The sequence below is a fragment of the Protopterus annectens genome, chromosome 9.part0, assembly GCF_019279795.1.
Source record: "Protopterus annectens isolate FY-2018-M chromosome 9.part0, PAN1.0, whole genome shotgun sequence".
In the NCBI taxonomy this organism is placed as follows: domain Eukaryota; kingdom Metazoa; phylum Chordata; order Ceratodontiformes; family Protopteridae; genus Protopterus; species Protopterus annectens.
Window position 1 is genome coordinate 901,346,451 of NC_056743.1, and position 25,277 is coordinate 901,371,727.

The window sequence follows — 25,277 nt, forward strand, 5'->3', positions numbered from 1 at the left end:
CAGGGACAATTTTGAATTATTACTCTAATTCACTTAAAAAGTTTATAGAACAACAGGTTTTGAATCAATATGCATTTTTCAATAATAACTATGAAACTATTTATGTCTGACATTATTGACAGACTGTAATCCTAAATAATTTACCAGAAAATCAAATATATAACAAAAGACAGGGCATAAATATGAGACAAAATCAGGGACAGTTGAGAGCTGTAGACATTACTGTACCACAGCAGCTGTTCATACATCAATGATTCTGACTTCGTTGGTGACAGTCTGAAATCTCTGGCTCTGCCTGCATGCTGAGGATGTTGTTGGTTGCCAGTAGCAGTGTTCGCTTTAATTACCCAGTAAAGAGAAAGGACAGTAGCAGCAACTGCAAGATGTAGCAATGAACAGTTAGGTTTTGAGAAGGAAATCTGCTACTGCAAGACAGGTGAAACCATGGGAAGTTTATGTTTTATTCAAGTAGTCAGTGCAGAAATAATTAAGAAGACTGTGATTTAACTCATGATGTTGTTTGACTACCATGAAACAGTCACTGATCTGGTTTAGTAGGATCAGTGTTACAATGGACTGTGTTCATTGAAATCAATGTGAAAACAATCATTGCTGTGACTTATGTTGTATATGTATGTGGTGTGTATGTGGGAGGGGGGGGGGGCTGAATTATATAAAAAGCCAACAAAGTGGCCATAATTGTTTTCACTTTCCATCACAGGCACATCAGCACTGTACACAATAAGTGGCTGTCTTTGGTGGTCTGGGCATGGCAAAGACAGTGATGTTACCATCCCACGGTGCTGGTCTCCTTATATAAATTCTTAGCTATGGCTGCAGCCTCTGAGGAGTCTTCATGCTTTCCTTGTCTTTGCAAGGGTTTTATCCAGATGCTGTAGTTTCACCGAACTCCCCAAAAACATACAGAAAATGAACTGATGTTCTTCCAGTTCACCTATAGGTAATCATGAGGTGTGGGTATGCATGTTGATCTTGTGATAGACTTGGCTTATCAGTGGCAGTGCCATACACTATATACTTGGACATAACATGTCCCAGAACATCTAGACCCTCAGAGCTTCTGGGGGCATCATTCCTGGATTTATAAGTGGCTTAGTTGGGTCCTCTGCTGCAGGCATCACCTACTCTAATACTGACTCCACTCACAGGTGAGAACATATGTCACTGTTGTTTGTGTAGGGTCTACACCCCACAGTCAAACTTCAGAGATGTGCTTGATGGTTAATATAATGTGTGAGTTGGCTGGAGGTAGTGTGGTCATTATTTCTTTAACCTTCCTCTAAATCACACCTCAAAGGTGTGCACAGAAGGTCACGATATGTTTGTCCAGGGCCAATGTACAGTGTAGCATCAACAAGTTGGAGTGAGTTACTGTGAGAGTTATCTTTTTTGACATTCTTCACAATGGAAATCCCATGGATGTGCGGGGGGCTAACTTCTGATGGTAGGGGAAAGAAGGCAAGCTGCATATATATATATATATATATATATATATATATATATATATAGTTGACAGCAGTATGTTGAAATATGTTATGCTATTCGTACTTTCAATTTCAGATTTGTTTGACTTCAAATGGGTACAAAGATGATGTCTGTCTTTTGGACTTAGGGATGTGGAGGCACACTATGTAGATATATGAATACACCAATTTGAAATATATCACTATGCACATACATCATATACAGAAAGCAACATTTTCCAGTGGGGGTTATCACAGATGTGCTTTATTTGCTCTTACAAGCATTTTCTTCACAGTTTATGGGTAACTACTGTGTTATCAGCCTTGAACAATAAGCCTTGGGTGTAACTTATTTCTTCCTTGAATGAAAACATTGTCAGTTTCTTTCCTTGGTCATGATGTTTTGTTGCAGCCATAATTGGACCAAAGGTTGTGAAACAAATATAAAATGCAACCCAGAACATTTAGAACCTCATACCTTGTGAGGTGTAGTGGCCCCCAGACCTCCAGCTTAATTCAGTTCTTTCCTACACAGTTACAGTACAGTCTTGGCCAGTTAGAATATGTTGGAAAGATGTAGGAAGAAAATGACAGGTAAGGCAATGTCTGAGGAAAATAAAAGTATTATAGCATGAGGCGGCAAGGAAGGGAGGAAAAAGGGGAGTACTTGGTGATAGTAGACATGGGGTGAGTTGTGCCATGAAACCCTTTGCCTAGGGCTCCATATCAGCTTGGGCTTCCCATACAGTCACTGTACATGGCATTTAAAAATTGGTGCTGCTAGGTGTCATTTTCTAAAAGTAATATTGCTACCATGAGGCAAAGAGTGTGCTTCATTTTGCAGGGGTGCAGCTTACTTGTCACGAAATGGAGGGATGCAAACACAGCACCCTACTCCCAACTCTTCTTGGCTGGCTTCTCTATTGCCCAAGTTCATACAACAATCCCAGGCAGGTTATCTGGGTGACAGGAGGACTTTAAACCTTTGAGCCATGAAGCATGTAAAAAAGCAGCATATTTTGATGCCACAAATAGAATGTTTATGTCAGACATATGGTGGCATTTAGATTTACAAACAAACAGCCATAGCAATAGCAAACACTGTAAAAATTCATGAATGAACTACAAAAATAACCTTATTTATGACAGAATAAAAACATATTTTAAAGTTATGTCACATGCATGAGAAGTTTGTTAAATATGAAAGCAACAACACATACTGGTCTAAAATTAGCTGTTATTTATTAATTTTTGTGCTCCCAAGACTTACTTAGTGCAACTTAAATAAGTTTTTTTTTTTACTTGTGGATGCATTCTACATTTCTGTACAACTGTTTTCAAAGATGGACAAGAATTGCTTTGCTAGGGCAACCATACAGCATATTAGTAGCATTATCACAGGTAAGGAAAGATAAGCATCATACTGGTTACCCAGAGGCTGCACTCAGCAACGGCAGAAAGCTCATATGAGACTTTTTGTTTTCTGTAATATCTAGCACTGTGTATGTAGGGAACAAGTTAAGTGTACTTATACATGGAACACCTGACACACTCGATTTAATCATAGTTTTAGGTGGTTTCCATTCATTTTTCCCCACAGGCAAGATGTGTGGTTTGGGGGGAGGATTTATTTTTTACTTTCCTGTTTTAGTTTTTCAGTTTGGATTATGGGATTAGGTGCTGTCGTGGAAGTTCTGGGGAGTTCAGGGTTTTCTATTCTCTGAAAGGGAAGTTTTCTTTCATATTTGTCCTGGTCACATTGCTACTAGTCAGTTTTAATTCCACCTCAGGTTTCCTTTGAAAAGAGGCCACTGGCTTAGTGGGACTAACCCAGTCAACAAAGGATAACATACAAAAAAAAATACTTTGCTGAGTTTAAGTTCATTGCTAGGGGAGTTTAGTGTTCATGTTATAGATTGGTATGTGTTAAGATTTAAGGTCAAGTTCTGGGGAATGGGGGATTGACTAGGTGCTTGTGTTGGGAGCTGTATGATAAGATACATACCTTCAAGAGTATGGTTGTTAATAAATTACATGGAACAGGTTGTTGAGCTGAGAGTTTTCATTTTGAGAGGGATATATGAATTATTTCTGTGGACCTCCCCATACTCAAGTGTGTTTAACTCTGACATTATGTGAACTGACTGAGAGAAAGGAATAGTTAGGTTTGTATTTTAATATACTTTTCTGTATTTGATGTGAAACATGCTTAATGTTTTTTATAGCTTTTCATTTCAGCAGTGTTCATAAGGATTGTGTTATGGGTTTGTCGTTCTTTCTGGGTTTTTTTTTTTTTTGTGTATTTTATGTGGATGGGTCAGCTTTTAAGTTTTGAAGCTGGGTTTATTTTAAATACTTCTAGTCACCATTATATATGACTTTCTGTAATGATTATTTTATACTTATTATTTTATAGTTAAAATACTGGTATTGTTTTGTTCTCTACTGCATGAATGTATTTTTTTTGTAAAGTGTGTGTTTCTGTGTAGTTTTATGCTTTATTGTTTTCTGCTGTATGTAATCCATTTGGCAATGCAGGTAGAAATTTAATACATTATCTTGCAATTCAACTTAAATATGTATTTTAGCAGATTTCTTTATCATCTATAATTAATAAATAGAGCAACATAACACTATAAAAGGGTATTATAACATTTATATCTGACCTAGCAATAAAGTTATTTTCGTTATGGACACTCTGTCAGCATCACCATTAAATTTATTAAGACTTTTAGTAGCACCACTAAAATATTACCATTCCATGAATATAATCTAGTTCTAGAATACATTAAGATATTTTAATTTACAGCAGGAATATTCACAATGTTTTAAAATAACCAAAATAACTAGATCCATTTATACTCTAAACACCACGTTATTCAGCATTATAGTAGACACTTTTGAGTGTAGGTAATCTGACAAAATAAAATCACACTTTGCAAAGGTGAATAACGTAAAAAATGAAGGATACTGTGAGCATACATTTGTTCAACATTCAAATCTCTACAAAATGTGTAGCATTTAATGCATTTTTGTTGATAAGCAAATAGACATAAGTCACTTTTTCACATTTCTTATCAAATTAATGTCAACAGCTTTAAAACAAAACATGATAGCTGGGTACTCCAAGTCAAAAGTTGTTTAAATGTAGTTATATACAAAATGAGTACTTGCATTTTTCTGAAAAAGAATGGGCAAACATATATTAAGGATAATAAAGTTAATAAAATACCATCTGTCAAAATGAAATCAGATAGAATAAACAGACTGGGAGGGGATGGGTGTGGAATATGTATAATATCTTGTGATGCAGGTTTAGGGAATATATTTTATGCTCTGACCACCAAGTTTCACAAATCTTGCTCCCTAGTCATATAGCAGAGGGAAGATATTACATAAATCTAATAAAAGAGCCTTAAAAATTACATATATGTACACAAAGAAGCATAGAAATTATATATACACCACATACCATATACTGTATATACATAAACTCACACATATGCACATACATTTATATGCACAGACACACAAATGCATAAATAAAATATTAACACGAATAGCCACTAACACAAAATGCATTTTTTTGTATAGGTGGGAAGTTTAATCTTTAGTGCATAGCTGTGCACTCTGTCAGGCAAACAATATCATTAGTTGTATTTACCTGTGATGGGCTGGTGTCCTGTTCATTTTTGTTTTTCTGCTTTGTACCCAGTGTAAGTGGTGAAAGGATGGATTCCCTATGACCCTGAAATAGATAAAGCAGGTAAAAAGAAACTAAATGTAATGCATATGCATACTTTCTTCTGTTACTTAATTCCCATGCTTATTTTACAGACTGTTTTTAAGCTGTCAGTTTTAGATATTAAAAGTATTAGATTTTGGAAAAGGAAAGTATGCGGTATGATTTTAGCAAAGCTTTGTCTGTATAATGCATATAGACAGAAATGCAGACTAAACAATTTGTCAAATGATGTTGACTATTTTGACTATTTAACAGTCCTTGTGCACAGAAAATTTTTCATCTTAGGCTTTCCTGTGCCTTTACTGACATTGCACTGCTTCCATGTATTCAAAATAAAAAGGAAACTCTAGCAAAGCTAGACTTCCCACTGTGTGATTCTTTAAACCTCTTGTATTAGAGACTATGAGATTTATACAAATTACCATTAAGAACATCAGGTGTTTCAGCTAAATGACAATTTTAAATGCTCATCATGACTTTTTAAATCTATTGATGGACAAATTCATGCCAATAAAGCCAAAGCCAAACCCAATTAGCAGTGGACATTGCTTTATTATGGTGTCATCAACACAACATAAGTGGAATGTTCAGCTAATATTTGGATACACGGGGTTGTCATACCTAACTGATATCAATAAATCTTAGTGTGACTGCAAAATATCCCAACTAACAAACTAAAACAATGAGTAAAAAGTTCACACAGAAAAATTGGTTAAAAAAGAAAAATCTAGCAAAGCTAGACTTTTCACTGTGTAATTCCTTAAACCTCTTGTATTAGAGGAAGCATGGGATGTATGGAAACTATCCTTTAAGGTCATCAGGTGTTTCAGCTAAATGGCAATGCTGAATGTCCATGAATTTTTCTTTTAAGTCTATTTATGGACAAATTCAGGACAATAAAGCCAAACCTCAGTAGCTGTGGATATGCATGTTTCTGCCTTATTATAGCGTCATTGGCACAGCATAAGTGGAATGTTTGGCTAACATTTGGAAACACAGGGTTGCCGTACCCAACTGATATCCATAAATCTTAGGGTGACTGCAAAATATCCCAACTAACAAACTAAAACAATGAGTAAAAAGGTCTCACAGAAAAAACAATTGGTTAAAAAAACAAAAAGGAAAATCTAGCAAAGCTAGATTTTCCACTGTGTGATTATTAAACCTCTTAAATAGACTTAAAAGAAAAAGTCTTGGACATTCAGAATTGCCATTTAGCTGAAACACATGATGTCCTTAAAGGGTAATTTGCATATATACCATGTTGCCTCTAATACAAGAGTTTTAAGGAATCACACAGTGGAAAGTCTAGCTTTGCTAGATTTTTTTGTTTGTTTTTTACCATTTTTTTTACTGTGGTGGTGGTGCTGCGGTAGCGTTGTCGCCTCACAGTAAGACGTTGTCCGTTCGATTCTCAGCTAGAGCGTCTTCTGTGTGGAGACATGTGTGAATGGGCGTACCTTCGTTGAAGGTTGTGCATCAGGGCCGGCAACTCAGCATGTAAAAATCTACTGCCAATCATTAGTGGACCGGAGTTCTGCTGTGGCGACCCCTAACTGGGAAAAGCCGAAAGACACAACAACAACCATGTTTTTCCTGTGTGACCTATTTACTCATTGTTTTAGTATGTATTCATAATAAAGGTAGAATTAAGTTGAGTTTTTTTCTCACATCGCACACTGGTGGGCTAAGCCATGTATCCCTCAACTTTTGTGTGACCCCCCCCCCCCCCACACACACACACACATTTGAAAGGTTCCTATCTAGAGTTCTTGCTTTTTGAGTATCTTGATCTGACAAAAAAAAACTTCTTTGATATATCTATTTGGCATATCTAGCAGTGTAACTATTATATGATGAAATGCTTTGGGGATTTACTTCTCAGTTAATCAGGGGCAAATATCAACAGAATTAGGGACACATTCAGAAATAATCAAGGACAACCAGGGACACTTTTAAAATGTTAATACAATTAAAGTGAGATATTAACATAAGATAATGTGAATTAATATACATTTTCTAAAGTGGGCGGCCATGGTGGTGCAGCGGTTAGCGTTGCCGCTTCACAGCAAAAGGTTCTCTGGTTCGATCCTCAGCTAGGCTGCCTTCTGTGCCGAGTCTGCATGTCCTCCCTGTGGTTGCGTGGGTTTCTTCCGGGTGCTCCAGTTTCCTCCACCATCCCAAAGACATGCTGTAGGTGGATTGGACACTCTAAATTGGCCCAAGGTGCGAGTGCGTGTGTGTGCCTTCTGTGGAAGGTTGGGCGCCGGGCTGGCAACTCGACACCGTAAAACTCCACTGCCAATCATGAGCAGACAGGTGATCCGCTATGGTGACCCCTAACCGGGAAAAGACGGAAGAAGAATATACATTTTCTGAAGTAAAAGAAATATGTAACTAAGTATTGCCGTTACATGTTAAATGTAATTCACCACCTTGTCTCCAAAAGTCAGTTTTAGGAGGGTTTGAGAACGACAGAGATAAAATCTGGGACGTCCCCGAAAAAAAGGACATCACCGATGTCAAGTTTGTGATAAAAATTATGAGGCTTCACCTCCATCGCAATTCTGGCTTGGAATGTACAACTTTATACTAAGACCATTTCCCATATGACGTGTAATGACGCATTTAAAACAAGTGCGTGCAGGTTGTGCGCCTTAATACCGCTCAACTTTTTAGATTTTTACCTCATACTTTTGCGCTGTTCCTCATGATTTTTTCTTATTCTGGCAAATTAGAAGGATTGAAGTCACTGAATTAATTATATGCATTTGAGTTTAAGACTTCTCATTCTTTAAAAAATGAATCTTAATAAAACTGACACTTTCTGAGTTTATTAGAGCGATATTTACAATGTGTCACGGGTTTTAGTTCCTTGTCTCCCCATTATTTTTGGCTGTGGCTAGATTTCCTGGGCATAGAGGATGAGAGGTGTGGACTTAATGTGACAAGTATAACATGCCAAAATGTATGTCGACGTTCTGCGTTCAGAATCATACGACGTCAACAAGTAATACTACACATAACTCGCAACCTCCTTGGCAATCTTGCTCTTTATTCAGTTTTGGAAATAAAAAAGAGTGTCTCTTCACCAATAAATATAATTAAAGCGCTTTGCGATATAAAGAGGATTTTAAGACCTGGGGGAAGCCTCGAAATTGGCGCAGGAGATTCCAGCCTAACTTCCCCTGCGTGACGTCAGCGATAGCAGCAGCCCTGGCTCGCTCTCGGTCTCCGTCCCTCTCCCTCCCAGCTCCTCCAACATTAGAGAAAAATGCTGCTGTCGGTTCCTGCGAGGGCAGGGATTACGCCTTACAGCTACACCACCAAGGGCAACAAAAAGGTAAGCCAGTCCAGTAGGACTTTAGTACCTGGTTCTGCGTTCTTGTCTCTACACTGGGGACGAATTGCTTGTGGAAAAGCCGAAATGCGGAATGCCCTTGATTCGAAGAATGAGAATAGACAGACATCGGACCCTTCTACATTCGAGAGAGCCAACACGGAGTTGCGTGTGTCTTTTGTTTTCATTTTACTGGAAGTTGCAGTTGATTTAGCAGGGAGCGTGCGTTTCCTTTGTGGTATATTTTTTCCAAGGAGATGTAGGGATGGTATGGTTTTCCTGGCAGCTGTCATGTTAGTGTCTCGAAAGTGTACTGGTGGGATCGGAGTGTCAACTGCGGAGAGAGGGAAAGGAAAAGGGAGGGAGGAGGGGGGAAAACTTTTCAGCTGAAGTTTCTTAAAGGGGCCGATGCAAATGTCCCTGGGTCCGAGCCCAATGCAGCAGTGATCGCTTGAGAAAATCCCAGATACGCACTTGTGCTGTCTGTGTGCCCGCATCCTGTCTTACAAATCGGTGACACATGTGACAGATGCCAAACATACTTGTTAACCTCAACCCCAGAGGCTGCATGCGGGACTGTGTACTGCAGTATGCGGCATTTGAGGGACTGCACATAGGTTGTGACAGCATTATAGAGGGACCTCATTTAGGGACAGGCGGCACTGCTATCCAACCCTGTATGTGTACAGTTGAAAGAGCATCCTTGGAGATGTGTGTTCCTGTCGTCTGTCTGGGTGACTTGTGATGCATGGTTGTCTGTGCCTGAAATGACGCTGCTGTGGGTACCTACAGTGTCTCAGTTTTATAAAGTGACGTCGACAGTTTCAGAAGCAGTACAGGAAATGGGAGTCTTAACTGGAACCAGTTTGGGAGAAGATGAGTACTTAAAACGTTGTGGGAGATTGGCAGTAAGTAAAGGTGAACTGGAGTGGACAGCTTATTCACTTGGAGTTGGTAGGCAGTAGTTAATACTAGCGTAGTGGTTTTACTGGTGCAGACTGTAGCCTGTGTGACATAGAATTGGTTTTAGCGTGGTTTTCAAAGGAGGAAATCTCATTTAAGTAAGCGTTTTACAGAGAAGAAATTAGTTCTGTTTGATTTCCCATTTGGAGCATGAAAACATTTTGTCATCACTTGCTATCGTTCGTTTCCTATTGCACCTGGAAGTTGGTACCCAAAGCAGCTAGTGAGGTCATGGTGCTGCACTGTGTGTGTCCCCTCCCACCAAATGCGGTGGCCAGAAGATAGAATTCCGGACTGCGGGCTATCTAATGGGGCACGGGGCTTTCAAATGGTATTTTCCGAAAGGCTCGTCTCAGGCTTAATCTGGTCATTGTCAGATATGGTAAATTTCTAAAATAAATAAATAAATAAAATCTTTAATTTGCTTTCCCATCAGGTAGGGTCCTGTTATACTATACTGTACTGATTTTATCATAGATTGAAGTACCACACTGACTCAACTCTTTTATGGTATGTTCTGCTTATGAACATGTTTGCTAATGTTCAAAAAATCTTTACAGGAACAAAATCCTTCTGAATGCAGCTGTTTTACAATTGGATGGCCTAATACAGTGTGTTTACTACTTGATAGCCTGACCCTTTTGTGAAGTGGGGGTCTAATGTGATGCCTGGAAATAGTTTTAGGGAATCAGCCAATGTGCAAGGATAGCACAACAACCTGTTTAGTATATATGCACCTCTTAACAGAGTCTGAGACTTAATTTACCCCACTTAAAACTATAGTGGTAGAAGGGACAAGCAACTATTTGTCTTCACAGATCCTTGTAATAAAACTAATTACATTTCCACTGATTCATATCTTTTTTTCCCACTCAATGCTTTGTGTTTTTGCATTTTTTATGGAATCTGATATTTTTCTGAACAAGGTAAAGGTATGTTTGCTGTTAAATGCACAAGACAATATCAGTTGAGTCCAGCAATGAGTGAACTGTATGATAAATTTGAAGTGATGGGTGGTGTCTGTACCACAATACCTATCAGTTGTCCAGAATTTTGCAGAATATCCCTTACATGTTTGCCCAGTCTGTTGTAAAATATTTGATTTTGTGGTAAATCATTGAAATCACAGTCAATAATGTTAGACATAATTTCATATGTCTATGGGTCAGAAAACACATGTTGATGCAAAACCTGTTCTTTTAACTTTGTGAGTGAGAATAATATTTAAAATTTGTCCTTGATTTTGGGCCTTTGTCACCCACATTATTTTCAACTTTGTCCAGAATTCTTAATCAAAGGAGTTGAGAGATATGGATAAGTCTTCTGAATACAGATTTGGCTGCAGGATGCAGAACTTTCACAGACTCCTAAACTACCACTCACATCTCTCTTAATGCACCATAGACCTGAAGGGTGACTAAGGGCTTGGAGGTTTAACTAACACAGAACTTAGAAATAGCATGTACATAGACTTTATGTAGGAGTAATGCTTCAAAAAGAGGTGGGTGGTAGTGGTGGTGAGATTTACTGCCTGCATTCGGAAGGTGGGTATTAATGACTCACTGTTCCAAGAAATTGTAACTTTTTCAAAATGGAGGTATTTTACAGTTTACTTTTTCTCAAGATTTGTGCAGTGGATATGTTCTTTAAACAAAGCAAGAAAGTATATTTTAAAGTATTAACAGAAAAAAACAAGTTTATCATTTTACTGCCACAGTCATACTAAAACTGAGAAAAAAATGACTGTATAAGAAGAGGGGTGAAAATAACTAATATATGGGATAAAATTATTAAATTTCTAAAAATTATTGAAATGTAAAAAGTACTGTGTTATTTGAGGTAATATTTCTTTTTGACTAAGCATTTGCTTCAATTTTAAAACTTGTAATACACTATTTGCTTTGTTTTAGTGGAGGTTCAAAGAAAAAGTAGTGTAAGAAAATAGCATCCCTACTGAAATGTTCAGTTTGTGTTGCTGATTAGCTGTTGGCAGGAGTTTACATATCTACACTGTATAACAGAGGAATAGCTAAATGTCATCATCAAATAGTTCTGAAAAGTACTGAAGAATCCAATTGTCAGTGAGAAAGACCACTATGTGATCATGGCAGGAGCGCAAACTGAAAAACATTTTTGCATTATTGTAAGTTAGTGGTAGGCAGAGAAAGTGATAAATCCTCAAGCTGAGAATTCTTCAGATCTACCAAGTGTCTAGCACAGAAGCTGCCATTGAAGTAGGAATAATTAGTAGAGCTTATAAAATATTACATGATAATTGTAAGAATTAATCAGAAGCGGTTCGAAAGGATCGTGAAGAGAGATTGGATAAGCAATTCACAAAGAAGCAATGGGAGGATAAATGTATGTCTCTCAAATATACAACAAAATATAGGATATTTAGGATTTTTGCTTGGAAATGTTTACATAGATATTTTTATACCCCAAGTAGACTACAGAGAAATTTTCCTCAGGTACATGGGAAAATGTTGGAGGTGTGATGGAGAACAAAGGTAATTGGGAACATATTTTCTGGGAGTGTGGTGAGTCATCAGACTTTAAGGATTGCCTGTGGGATGCACTGTCAGAGATGCTGGGTGGGCAGATTGGTGTGATGAGGGAGATGATTCTTTTGAGCTATGATACAGAATCAGAATTTGCTAGACATGGTAAAGCTTTGCTGTGTCTAATTATGTTGGCTGTCAAAAAAGCAATTATTAGAAAATGGAAATCCAAAACTAAACCAGCTGTACAAGAAGTAGTAAATATATTAACAGACAGAAAACATCTAGAATTGAAATTGTTAGAAAACTACATAGGAACAAATGGGAATTGTGGGATTAATACATACAGGGGAGGAATGAGGTTTAAAAGAAGGCAGGACTTAAATGAGCTATGTAATGTTTGAATATGATTGGGTAGATTATAAGAGATGTATAATGTTTGCAACTGGGAGTGTGTCGGTATGGTGCAAAATGCTTGCAACTAGGATTTTTCAGTGTGGTTTGTCTTCATTTATATAAATGTAGGATTGCCTATGTCGTGTTGGTCTAATAAAGGTGTTTCTTGTTTAAAAAACAGAGAGGGCATGAGCTGAATAATTTATGTAATGCTGCTTAGGTTGTATGATATATAGTAATATATGTGAAGTGTAATGTTTGTAAACGTGAGCTTGTTAACACAGTTTGATTACTTTTATATAACTGAAAATTTGCCTGTGTCATAAGTGATAATTCAATAAAGGTGTTTAATAAAATGAATAAATAAAATGGAGTCACTTAACTGCTAGTGTGAGGGAGCAGTGACGAAATAGGTTGTCCCCATGGTAGGTGGTTCTGCATGTTATTTAGAACCAAAAAGAATACAGAATCCTGGCCAAGTTCTTGACTGTCTTATAGGAGTTACCCGAAGATCATTTGCATCTTCTTCTTTACTAACACTTCATTAGGACAATGAAGAGAGTGGACAGGGAGGAGAAAGAACATTTTAAATGACAAGAGTTTAGCTTACACTTCCCTTACCTGTGCAGGACGAGTCATTGTAAATCAGGCTGGTGCACAGAACGAACATTCCTTCCCTTACCTGTACAAGAGTAGTCATTGTGAATCAGGCTATGCACAGAACGAACGTTCCTTCCCTTACCTGTACAAGAGTAGTCATTGTGAATCCAGCTATGCACAGAACGAACGTTCCTTCCCTTACCTGCACATAACGAACATTCCTTCCCTTAACTGTACAAGAGTAGTCATTGTGAATCAAGCTATGCACAGAATGAACGTTCCTTCCCTTAACTGTACAAGAGTAGTCATTGTGACTCAGGCTGTGCACAGAACGAATGTTCCTTTCCTTGCCTGCACATAACGAACATTCCTTCCCTTAACAATACAAGAGTAGTCATTGTGAATCAGGCTATGCACAAAATGAACGTTCCTTCCCTTAACTATACAAGAGTAGTCCTTGTGAATCAGGCTATGCACAGGACGAACGTTCCTTTCCTTAACTGTACAAGAGTAGTCATTGTGAATCAAGCTATGCATAAAATGAACGTTCCTTCCCTTAACTGTACAAGAGTAGTCATTGTGAATCAGGCTATGCACAGAACGAATGTTCCTTTCCTTACCTGCACATAACGAACATTCCTTCCCTTAACTGTACAAGAGTAGTCATTGTGAATCAGGCTATGCACAAAACGAACGTTCCTTCCCTTAACTATACAAGAGTAGTCACTGTGAATCAGGCTATGCACAGAACAAACATTCTTTCCCTTACCTGTAGTCATTGTGAATCAGGCTATGCACAAAACAAATGTTCCTTTCCTTGCCTGTACAAGAGTAGTTGTGAATCATGCTGGTGCACAGAACAAACTCTCTCCCCACCTGTTCTACCCAGGAGTGGGAGTCAGGATTACTGCTGGATGCTTTTCAGCTGCCTGTTGCCTCCTTGAAAGTACCAAGAGCCATGATTCCTGGGCTTTCACTCCTGTAGGAGCCATCAGAAGAAAATGTTAGAGTCCCAAGAGAATCTTGTTGCCATTTCTCATGCTCATTTTCAGAGGATATGTGGAAGATGAGAGTGAGGAAATACTCTGCAAATTTTGTGATGTTAAATAATTGTGGAAGTTGTTGGCATCTTTTTGTGGCATCGTTAAAACCTTCTTTAGCATCTTTTTGTGGCATCACTATAATCCTTAAAGACAAAACACCCTCTGGGTGTCATGTGAAGCACCTAAAGAAATTAAGCACTTTGTGCATTAATCTGTTAGTGGGAGTGGGGGCTGCTTGCTTGCAGATGCATTTATTTAGAAAAGCCATGACTGCTGGATGGGGGGAAGGCCCATTCAAGACACTGATTTGAAAGATGCAAAGATATTTAAAAAATATCCCCAGGGATCACGTCAGTCGCCCTGCTAGGCAGGGATCCTGGGAAGTAAATAGTGTGGGAAGAAATAGCCAAGGAATTGCTATGGCTAGGCTTGTATAGGCACTAGGGCCGATAGCCTAGTACCAACCTATGAACCTATATGTGTAAGAGAGTAAAGAGAAAAAGGTGACATAAAGGAGGAATTGGAAATAAGATTTTACCCCATCAAAATAAAAATCATTTTAAAAGTCTGGGTTCATCTAATCTGATTTACAATGACTACTCTTGTACAGGTAAGGGAAGGAAAGCTTGTTCCGTGCACCAGCCTGATTCACAATGACTACTCTTGTACAGGTAAGGGAAGGAAAGCTTGTTCCGTGCACCAGCCTGATTCACAATGACTGCTCTTGTACAGGTAAGGGAAGGAAAGCTTGTTCCGTGCACCAGCCTGATTCACAATGACTACTCTTGTACAGGTAAGGGAAGGAAAGCTTGTTCCGTGCACCAGCCTGATTCACAATGACTACTCTTGTACAGGTAAGGGAAGGAAAGCTTGTTCCGTGCACCAGCCTGATTCACAATGACTACTCTTGTACAGGTAAGGGAAGGAAAGCTTGTTCCGTGCACCAGCCTGATTCACAATGACTGCTCTTGTACAGGTAAGGGAAGGAAAGCTTGTTCCGTGCACCAGCCTGATTCACAATGACTGCTCTTGTACAGGTAAGGGAAGGAAAGCTTGTTCCGTGCACCAGCCTGATTCACAATGACTACTCTTGTACAGGTAAGGGAAGGAAAGCTTGTTCCGTGCACCAGCCTGATTCACAATGACTACTCTTGTACAGGTAAGGGAAGGAAAGCTTGTTCTGTGCACCAGCCTGATTCACAATGACTGCTCTTGTACAGGTAAGGGAAGGAAAGCTTGTTCCGTGCAGCAGCCTGATTCACAATGACTGCTCTTGTACAGGTAAGGGAAGGAAAGCTTGTTCCGTGCACCAGCCTGATTCACAATGACTGCTCTTGTACAGGTAAGGGAAGGAAAGCTTGTTCCGTGCACCAGCCTGATTCACAATGACTACTCTTGTACAGGTAAGGGAAGGAAAGCTTGTTCCGTGCACCAGCCTGATTCACAATGACTACTCTTGTACAGGTAAGGGAAGGAAAGCTTGTTCCGTGCACCAGCCTGATTCACAATGACTGCTCTTGTACAGGTAAGGGAAGGAAAGCTTGTTCCGTGCACCAGCCTGATTCACAATGACTACTCTTGTACAGGTAAGGGAAGGAAAGCTTGTTCCGTGCAGCAGCCTGATTCACAATGACTACTCTTGTACAGGTAAGGGAAGGAAAGCTTGTTCCGTGCACCAGCCTGATTCACAATGACTACTCTTGTACAGGTAAGGGAAGGAAAGCTTGTTCCGTGCACCAGCCTGATTCACAATGACTACTCTTGTACAGGTAAGGGAAGGAAAGCTTGTTCCGTGCACCAGCCTGATTCACAATGACTGCTCTTGTACAGGTAAGGGAAGGAAAGCTTGTTCCGTGCACCAGCCTGATTCACAATGACTACTCTTGTACAGGTAAGGGAAGGAAAGCTTGTTCCGTGCACCAGCCTGATTCACAATGACTACTCTTGTACAGGTAAGGGAAGGAAAGCTTGTTCCGTGCACCAGCCTGATTCACAATGACTACTCTTGTACAGGTAAGGGAAGGAAAGCTTGTTCCGTGCACCAGCCTGATTCACAATGACTACTCTTGTACAGGTAATGGAAGGAAAGCTTGTTCCGTGCACCAGCCTGATTCACAATGACTACTCTTGTACAGGTAAGGGAAGGAAAGCTTGTTCCGTGCACCAGCCTGATTCACAATGACTGCTCTTGTACAGGTAAGGGAAGGAAAGCTTGTTCCGTGCACCAGCCTGATTCACAATGACTGCTCTTGTACAGGTAAGGGAAGGAAAGCTTGTTCCGTGCACCAGCCTGATTCACAATGACTGCTCTTGTACAGGTAAGGGAAGGAAAGCTTGTTCCGTGCAGCAGCCTGATTCACAATGACTGCTCTTGTACAGGTAAGGGAAGGAAAGCTTGTTCCGTGCACCAGCCTGATTCACAATGACTGCTCTTGTACAGGTAAGGGAAGGAAAGCTTGTTCCGTGCACCAGCCTGATTCACAATGACTGCTCTTGTACAGGTAAGGGAAGGAAAGCTTGTTCCGTGCACCAGCCTGATTCACAATGACTGCTCTTGTACAGGTAAGGGAAGGAAAGCTTGTTCCGTGCAGCAGCCTGATTCACAATGACTGCTCTTGTACAGGTAAGGGAAGGAAAGCTTGTTCCGTGCACCAGCCTGATTCACAATGACTGCTCTTGTACAGGTAAGGGAAGGAAAGCTTGTTCTGTGCACCAGCCTGATTCACAATGACTACTCTTGTACAGGTAAGGGAAGGAAAGCTTGTTCCGTGCACCAGCCTGATTCACAATGACTGCTCTTGTACAGGTAAGGGAAGGAAAGCTTGTTCCGTGCACCAGCCTGATTCACAATGACTGCTCTTGTATAGGTAAGGGAAGGAAAGTAATGATTCAAAATTGATCTTGCATTTGTGGCAAGTGATGCCACTGCCAGGTAATTTAGTGCAGTGGTTTATATACTACTGTAGAGAGTTCTTCTCAGTCCCCGGTGTGCATATATGCAATCTTTGTATCACTTGGAATGTTGTGACATCTGTCTGGACATCAGCAATAGTTAAAACTTTACGTTTGTTGGAGTGTTGTTTTAGAGTCATGTATGATGGGAATTATGGGCATTGATGAGCAGATGGGAAAAATCTAGTATGCTGAGCAGCCCTAAAGTCAAGGTACCAATTACATTGTATTCATACAGTTAAAGATCTTAAAAGCCACTAATGTCTCTAAATGATAAGGCAACAATATCTAGTCTAGAAAAAAGAATATATTTGCTGAAGCAGAGCTCCTAGGCATTAGACTTTTTGGCTTGCAAGAGGAGTAATGATTCAAAATTGATCTTGCATTTGTGGCATGGAAATCATTTTAAGATGCATTACAGTACTGTTGCAAACATTGTACACCATTACGTTTTATGTGGTTTTACTGGTCCTTTATTAAGTTTGATACTCCTGTTTGATTATAACTACTTGCACTCTTGCATGTTACTATAACTTACAGTGTAGTTATCACACATTGTGGGGGAATCCTGCTGCACATATAGACAGTGCTGTTGCCTTGTCTATTTCATTGATTTTTTTGACCACTTCTGCTTGCTGTAGTTTTCCCCGGCACCGTACTCGAACTATCAAAAAAAGTGTGCTGCAGCACCTATGTCATACATAAGTATAGCAACACTTTTTTGTAAGGAATTGTTTATTTCTTGGTTTGCTATCTCTCTCATGAGACTTCTGGAAATCAGCACTTTTGCTCTATTTTCTGATGATGTGGATATGAAAATGAAAGTATTTAAACAAAAGGTAGTGCTTGCAGATATTGCAGCAAAACTGAATTGTGTACAAGGATTCATCTGTAAATATGCTTATAATTTTTTTCTGATATTTTCCAGTTTATGGCTTTGTCTGGAATGAATTACACATTTTCTTATGCAATTTACAGTTCTAAGATAATTTTATATGTATTTTATCATCATGCTTGTAATCAGTTACATTATATTAACTTGGATGACAGTAGCTATGCATTCTTGTCTACGTTGACACCTTTCTTTTTCTTAGTATAGGTAGCATTTTTGTGATATACTGGTTGTCCAGTTCTCAGTGTGGTTGTCATCTGTGCAGCAAGTCTACATGCCCCTCTTGTGTGTGTGTGTCATGTGACAGATTGGTGTCCTATCCAGTGTTGTTTTTTTTACTTTGCACACAATGAATGCTGGTTTATGCTCTGGCTGTCCTGCAGTCATGAATTGGATTAAGTATAAAAAAGAGAATAAATGCTCAAATAATAATAAAATATGAATTTATTGTTTAATATTTTGTAGTTAGCATTTCATAAGTCAAACTTTAATGTTTACATAAGTTGGTGCTTTAATAGCATGTAGAACACCAGGTTTACAGAGCAGATAAGATAACCAATTAAAAACGTTTTCTGTATTGCATTGAGTGAGTTGTTAAACAGTTAAAACAAATAGCAAGCAAACGGAAATGTGGACTAAAATCCATTACTCATTATTGGTTAAGTGATTAAAGTACTTGGTGACTTTAATGTCACTTCAACAGTGGCAGTAAAATATTTTCATTGCTTTAGCCGTTTTAGAGGAAAGGTTTTACAAGTGTACAGTCGACCTCTATACCAACTGAATCTTTGGCTAGAAGTCCTAACTGCATGTTGTTAGTGCTAAGAATATGGATGCACTTTGTCACTTTACATTCACAGTTAGAGCCGTCCAAGGATGGAGAGAGAGAGTGTGGGAAAAGGGGAGCATAACACCCAGCATTGGGCTGATTATAACTAGTTTGCAGCGACACTCATACATGCGTGCGCACACACCATGTACAGCTACAGCAGATTCTCTTAGGAGAATAAGATGTAACAATGGATGGGTGTTCATGTTTTTTTTGAGCTGATTACATTAATACATTGTAAGTACTTTGTTAAAAGTGTTACAGTCCTGTACTGTCAGTATTTAAAGAGAGAAAAGAAAAAACAACAAATGGATTATTTTTGTTTCTCTTTTTTTCTTCCTATATACTGCAAATCAGCACACCCACTCCTTCCCCATATATTCTGCCCTTCTGCTTTAAGCTGTTCAAGACTAAAGATATCAACATTTTCCTTCAAAAATTCCCACTTGATGCCACTGCCAGGTAATTTAGTGCAGTGGTTTATATACTACTGTAGAGAGTTCTTCTCGGTCCCTGTTGTGCATATATGCAATCTTTGTATAACTTGTAAAGTGCCATCTGTCTGGACATCAGAAATAGTTAAAACCTTACCTAAACAAATCATCTCTTCCACTAACTACATCTTGTTACTGGCTGATTTCTATTTTTCAAACACTAGCCAAGATACTTAAAAATGTAGTACAGTCCTAGCTGGCACAACACATCCAACAGTACAACCTCCTTTCCCACAAACAACACAGCATTTGGACTGGAAGAAGTACTCTGACAAATCTCTGGACACTAACTGAGAAAATCCTTCTCAGTATGGTCAAGGCTGTACATACAGATGTAGTATTTATTGACCTTACAAAACCATTTAATGTAGCTGACCACTCTATAGTCACTGTCAACATACTTTGGCATTGGTCCTGAAGCATCCCTTTGTTTTCAAAGCTCACTCTCTCTCTCTCATTCTAATTTTTTAGTGTAACTTGGTTCCTCCACCTCAGAAAAAAGCCCCCATACTCAAAGGGGTCCATCAGATGTCAATTACATCCCCGTTCTGATTTCCATATTTATTGACAAATTCCTGTATGACCTGCCTAGCCAGTTTTTCTTTTTGTGCTTAAAATAAACTCTCCCATTTGGTTATAGATTGGCATTACCCATCTCGTGGTTGATAATTATATATTACCCCAAATGAGAATAACTGGGTTCATACCATAGATAATTTGAAGGGCCCATGTATGGGATAAAGCATTTAGGAGCTCCCCATGTCCATTACAAGTACAGGGGGCAGTCCTGGGGCAAATGTTCTGTTACCCATCCATAGAATAAGGACGGAGATTATGAACTTTGTATTATGTCAATGGGAAATCTGTTCCAGAGCAGGAGTATCCTCTGTGAGACATACCTGTCCCTCCAAACTGTTCTGCTGATGTTGCAGAATTGGTTTAGATCATTAGACTGAGTATTTCTGACGTCATTTGACTTGTTGATGTGCAGTAAATCCATCAGTAATGGCTCAGAGAATGTGTTTGTATGTCAGACACAAGTCATGTCTTAGCAGTCTGTAAGATACAGAGTATAGTGACAGGGTTTTGAGTTGATCCGCATAGGACATATTGTTTAGCTCTTGTATCCTTTTAATATGGTATCTCTGTGGGCGTTCCAGTTGTTGCATGTGTCTAGACAGATACATGCCAAAGGGACCATTATATTTAATGACTGGCCTAAGGGATGAGTAAAGGGGTACAATGACATCACTACATCTAGTTACAGTCCCTTTGTTGATGAGATGTGCAGTATAGGAGGACTTTCTTACAATAGACACATGTTGGTCAAAAATAAGGTCACTGTCCACATGAGTTCCAAATCCCAAAAAAAAGGGTCAACTCTTAGGGGCATTATGTCAATGTGGTAGTTCTCTGGAGTAGATGACTTTTTAAAGGATACAATAATAGGTCCTTAGGCAAGTGTTAGGCTAGCTGCCTTTTCGGGCCAATTGAAGCCTAGCCAGTTTTCCTAGCGGTAAGAATCAAACCCTCTCCCTTATGTCTGTGAGGTAAACACCTTACCCATTATGCTAATCCTCCATTGAAATTGTTGGAAATTTGGTTTTAGTCCATGATTATGGCACCAGTTATTTATTTCAAACAAACCTTCCTGCAGGATGACCGAGTCATTTGGGGATTCGGTAACTGCTTCTAGCTTGTAGTCATCTGTAAACTTTGTCATCCAGAGCCCTTGGTATTGGCTTTTACTTCAGAAAAGTAGGTACCAGCACAGAACCGCTGGTGACTGGTCTCTTTGTGGAGGTAAGTTCCCCCATTTTTATTTTTGACCAACATTTGTTCCTATGTAGTTTTCTAACAATTTCAATTCTAGATGTTTTCTGTCTGTTAATATATTTACTACTTCTAGTACAGCTGGTTTAGTTTTGGATTTCCATTTTCTAATAATTGCTTTATTGACAGCCAACATAATTAGACACAGCAAGGCTTTACCATGTCTAGCAAATTCTGATTCTGTATCATAGCTCAAAAGAATCATCTCCCTCATCACACCAATCTGCCCACCCAGCATCTCTGACAGTGCATCCCTCAGGCAATCCTTAAAGTCTGATGACTCACTACACTCCCAGAAAATATGTTCCCAATTACCTTTCTTCTCCATCACACCTCCAACATTTTCCCATGTACCTGAGGAAAATTTCTCTGTAGTCTACTTGGAGTATAAAAATATCTATGTAAACATTTCCAAGCAAAAATCCTAAATATCCTATATTTTGTTGTATATTTGAGAGACATACATTTATCCTCCCATTGCTTCTTTGTGAATTGCTTATCCAATCTCTCTCTTCACGATCCTTTCGAACCGCTTCTGCATCCTATCTGTGTGCCAGTTGGCAATGCAGCAGGTGATATAGGGGTTTATTCCCAGTTGATTTCACTTTTCTGTTATGCCTGAGAGAGGCATTGTCAGAAGCTTTGGCCTAGTTGAGGTATGCAGTGTGTACCATTTTGCCTTCATCTATTGCTTTGGTGACCTTTTCAAACTATCCGCCAGGTTGAGTAAGCATGACCTGCCCATGATTAATCCAGACAGGTCCAGTGTTTGGAAGTTCTTTATGTCCTGATTCTTTAATTCCGTGATAATTTTTTTCCTTGGCTTTGCATATGCAGTTGGTGAGACTTATTGATCTATAATTGCCTGGGTCTGTGGAAAGTCCTCCCTTATGCACGAGAATGACTGTAGCTGTTCCTCTTTCCCCTACTTGCCTTATGCTGATGGCATGGTCATTTTTCACTCTAGTGCCACATTGCCTTTACTAGACGTTCAACTACAAACCCATATCCACCCATTAACTTCATTAATGATGAAACATTTTTTCTCTTTACTAATCAACTTGAGCCCATCTCCACAGACTATATCAAACACTCACTAGAAAAATTAAAGCCTACCACCCTTGCAGCCGACCAACTTCCCGCAGAATTCCTACAAAAGGCCGCTAAAGTAATAGCTTACCCCATCTCTATCTTAATCAATCGCACAATCCAAGAATCGTACATCCCCTCCATCTGGAGGGGAACTCCACAGAACTCTCAAATTATAGACCTATCGCAATTCTATCTCCCCTAGCTAAAATAATGGAGAAATGCATACAGAAACAACTATTAGCTCACCTCACCCACAACTCTCTCCTAGCCTCATCCCAACATGGTTTTAGACCAGCACACAGCACAACCATTGCCCTTCTCTCCTTCTGTCACACAATTAATTACAACCATAATCAAAACCTGCTGTCCTCTACCCTCTTCCTCGATCTATCTAAAGCATTCGACATGGTAAATCGCAACTTACTCCTAGACTCCCTCAACTCACTATCCATAGATAAATCTACCGATGACTGGTTCCTCTCATACCTAAATGGACGACAACAAGCTGTATTATGGAAAGACGATCTGTCCCCCCTTCTACCCATAACTCTTGGTGTTCCTCAAGGCTCCATTCTAGGTCCCCTTCTTTTCTCTATATTCATCAATGATCTACCCAAAATTATACCACAGGCTACCGCCATACAGTACACAGATTATTCCACACTTATCTGCACTGCGTCTACTCCAGCAGAACTACAATCCCTTACCCAGTCTACCTTTAACAAAGTAGAAAACTGCCTTCATAATCGTTTACTCCTACTGAACCCAAATAAAACCAAACTAATACTGTTTTCCCCCTCCCAAAAGCAAACACCACCAAAATTTACAGTCTCTTCAAACAATGGGAACTACAATTTCCCCTGACCCAAACACCAAACTTCTAGGCATAATCATTGACAACAGTCTGAACTACAATGCCCATATCGACAAAACCATAAAAATAGTAAACAAAAAAATAGGATCCATGTATAGAATAAAGAAATTTCTAACCCCAACTGCCAGAACCGCCATAGCTCGCACACATCTTCTCTCCTCCCTTCTCTATGCCTCACCCATCCTTACTAATCTTTCCAGATCAAATCTCAACAAAATCACCAGCTGCTATAACAATATTGCTAGATTCGCCACAGGCTCCACATACAGAACCCATCACTGTAATAATCTTCAAAAACTAGGCTGCCAAGAACTACCAAATCTAATATACTATAACCAACTCATACATGTTCATAAAATCCTCTACCAACCCACCAGTACTCCTATTCTAACTAAAATCATCACCCCCTATAACAACTTAACATCCCTCCGCTCATCCAGCAGAATGCTAGTACAAACTACCAAATCATACAACTCACCTGGAGACTCTCTTTTCTCCAACTCTGCTGGAAAAAAATGGAACTCCCTTCCTCCAGAAATAACCTCTAACGGCTCCCTGCCTCAATTCAAAAAGGCACTAAAGACACACATGCTCAAACTCTAGCTATGTCCATGCTTAAACCCCGACTCTAGCAAACACAAATGACACTGAAAAAGTAACAATATTTACACTCCCTTCAAAACCCAAAAACACAGTAACTAACTAATTAAGCCCTTCGAAACAGCAGAGACCAGAAAACAGCAGAGACCAGAAAAGACAAACTTTCCAGATTCTAAGTATTTTTTTCTGCATTTTTGACTTTTTAAGCCTTTCGACGACTATTTCTGCTTATTTTATTCACTTATTACCTGTTTTTACTATTTTTAATAGCTTGAATTGTTTATTGCACTTCCTTGTTTAAGTTTTGCTTAAAAGTTAAACAGCAGGCTAATACACTCAAGTGTACTAGCTTTTGATAGCAATTAGTCGAAAAACACAGCATTTATTGTATTTTCTGCCTATCTGAAAAAAAAACCTTGAAAAAAAACAAAAAAAATAGTCTTGTTTTCCATACTTTCCTAATAGTTTGTTCCAGTGATCAGATTTTGCTGATCCCTGGGCTTTGTCTTCGTTCCTGTTTTTCTCCATTTTCCTTGTTTGGTCAGGGGGAAGTTTCTTTACTCACCAGTGAGAGTGGGGAGTACTGAGCTGCCTATTTGTCCTCAGAGGAGTGGTTTAAGGCAGTAACTTGTAGTTTATTGGCCATTTTGGGTCATTTCCTGTCTTTTCCAGCCCCCTGCTATAAAGCACGCTTTGGCGGCCTTTTCTGGCTATAGAGAACTCAGCACAGCTCCTCGTGGTCTCCAGCAGAGTTCCTAGAGCAGCAGAGACCAGAAAAGACAAACTTTCCAGATTCTAAGTATTTTTTTCTGCATTTTCGACTTTTTAAGCCTTTCGATGACTATTTCTGCTTGTTTTATTCACTTATTACCTGTTTTTACTAGCTTGAATTGTTTATTGCATTTCCTTGTTTAAGTTTTGCTTAAAAGTTAAACAGCAGGCTAATACACTAAAGTGTACTAGCTTTTGATAGCAATTAGTCGAAAAATACAGCATTTATTGTATTTTCTGCCTATCTGAAAAAAAAACCTTGAAAAAAAACAAAATAAATACTCTTGTTTTCCATACTTTCCTAATAGTTTGTTCCAGTGATCAGATTTTGCTGATCCCTGGGCTTTGTCTTGGTTCCTGTTTTTCTCCATTTTCCTTGTTTGGTCAGGGGGAAGTTTCTTTACTCACCAGTGAGAGTGGGGAGTACTGAGCTGCCTGTTTGTCCTCAGAGAAGTGGTTTAAGGCAGTAACTTGTAGTTTATTGCCCATTTTGGGTCATTTCCAGCCCCCTGCTATAAAGCACGCTTTAGCGCGGAGTTGCCACAGGAGCACACAAGAGCAGTGGCGGTTAATCAAGGTTAAACTATTCGGGCTACCTAAAGTCCACTCTTCAAATTTTCCCTTAAAACAGCCTTCCTTGAACTGTACTGCTGATCTAACCAGCGTATTCTATATCTAAAAAGTTCAGCTCTACTTGATTCTTAAGTAGACTATTCTCTATCTGTAAAGCCTAGCACTTGCTCCTAAAGTATTTTTTTACTTTGATATAGCACTTTTATTATACATAGTACCCCACCAGCCTAAAACCCCTTTTCGATCACCCACATCCCCCGGAGTCTTTTTTAAAGTTTTTTGTCTATTCTTTCTA

General features: G+C 39.1%; 1 protein-coding gene across 3 annotated transcripts in view; it reads left to right on the plus strand.

Annotated features, from left to right (window-relative positions):
• The first annotated feature begins 8,420 nt into the window (after window positions 1–8,420).
• Window positions 8,421–25,277, plus strand: part of RBMS2 (RNA binding motif single stranded interacting protein 2) — a 1,165,202-nt gene continuing 1,148,345 nt past the window's right edge. For 2 of the 3 annotated variants that reach the window (XM_044083630.1, XM_044083631.1), the window contains exon 1: window positions 9,322–9,477. In XM_044083630.1, the coding sequence (XP_043939565.1) occupies window positions 9,337–9,477 (141 nt within the window). In that variant the 5' untranslated portion in view covers window positions 9,322–9,336. Of the gene's footprint in view, window positions 8,573–9,321; window positions 9,478–25,277 lie in introns of those variants that run through there. The other variant, XM_044083632.1, reaches the window with a different exon arrangement.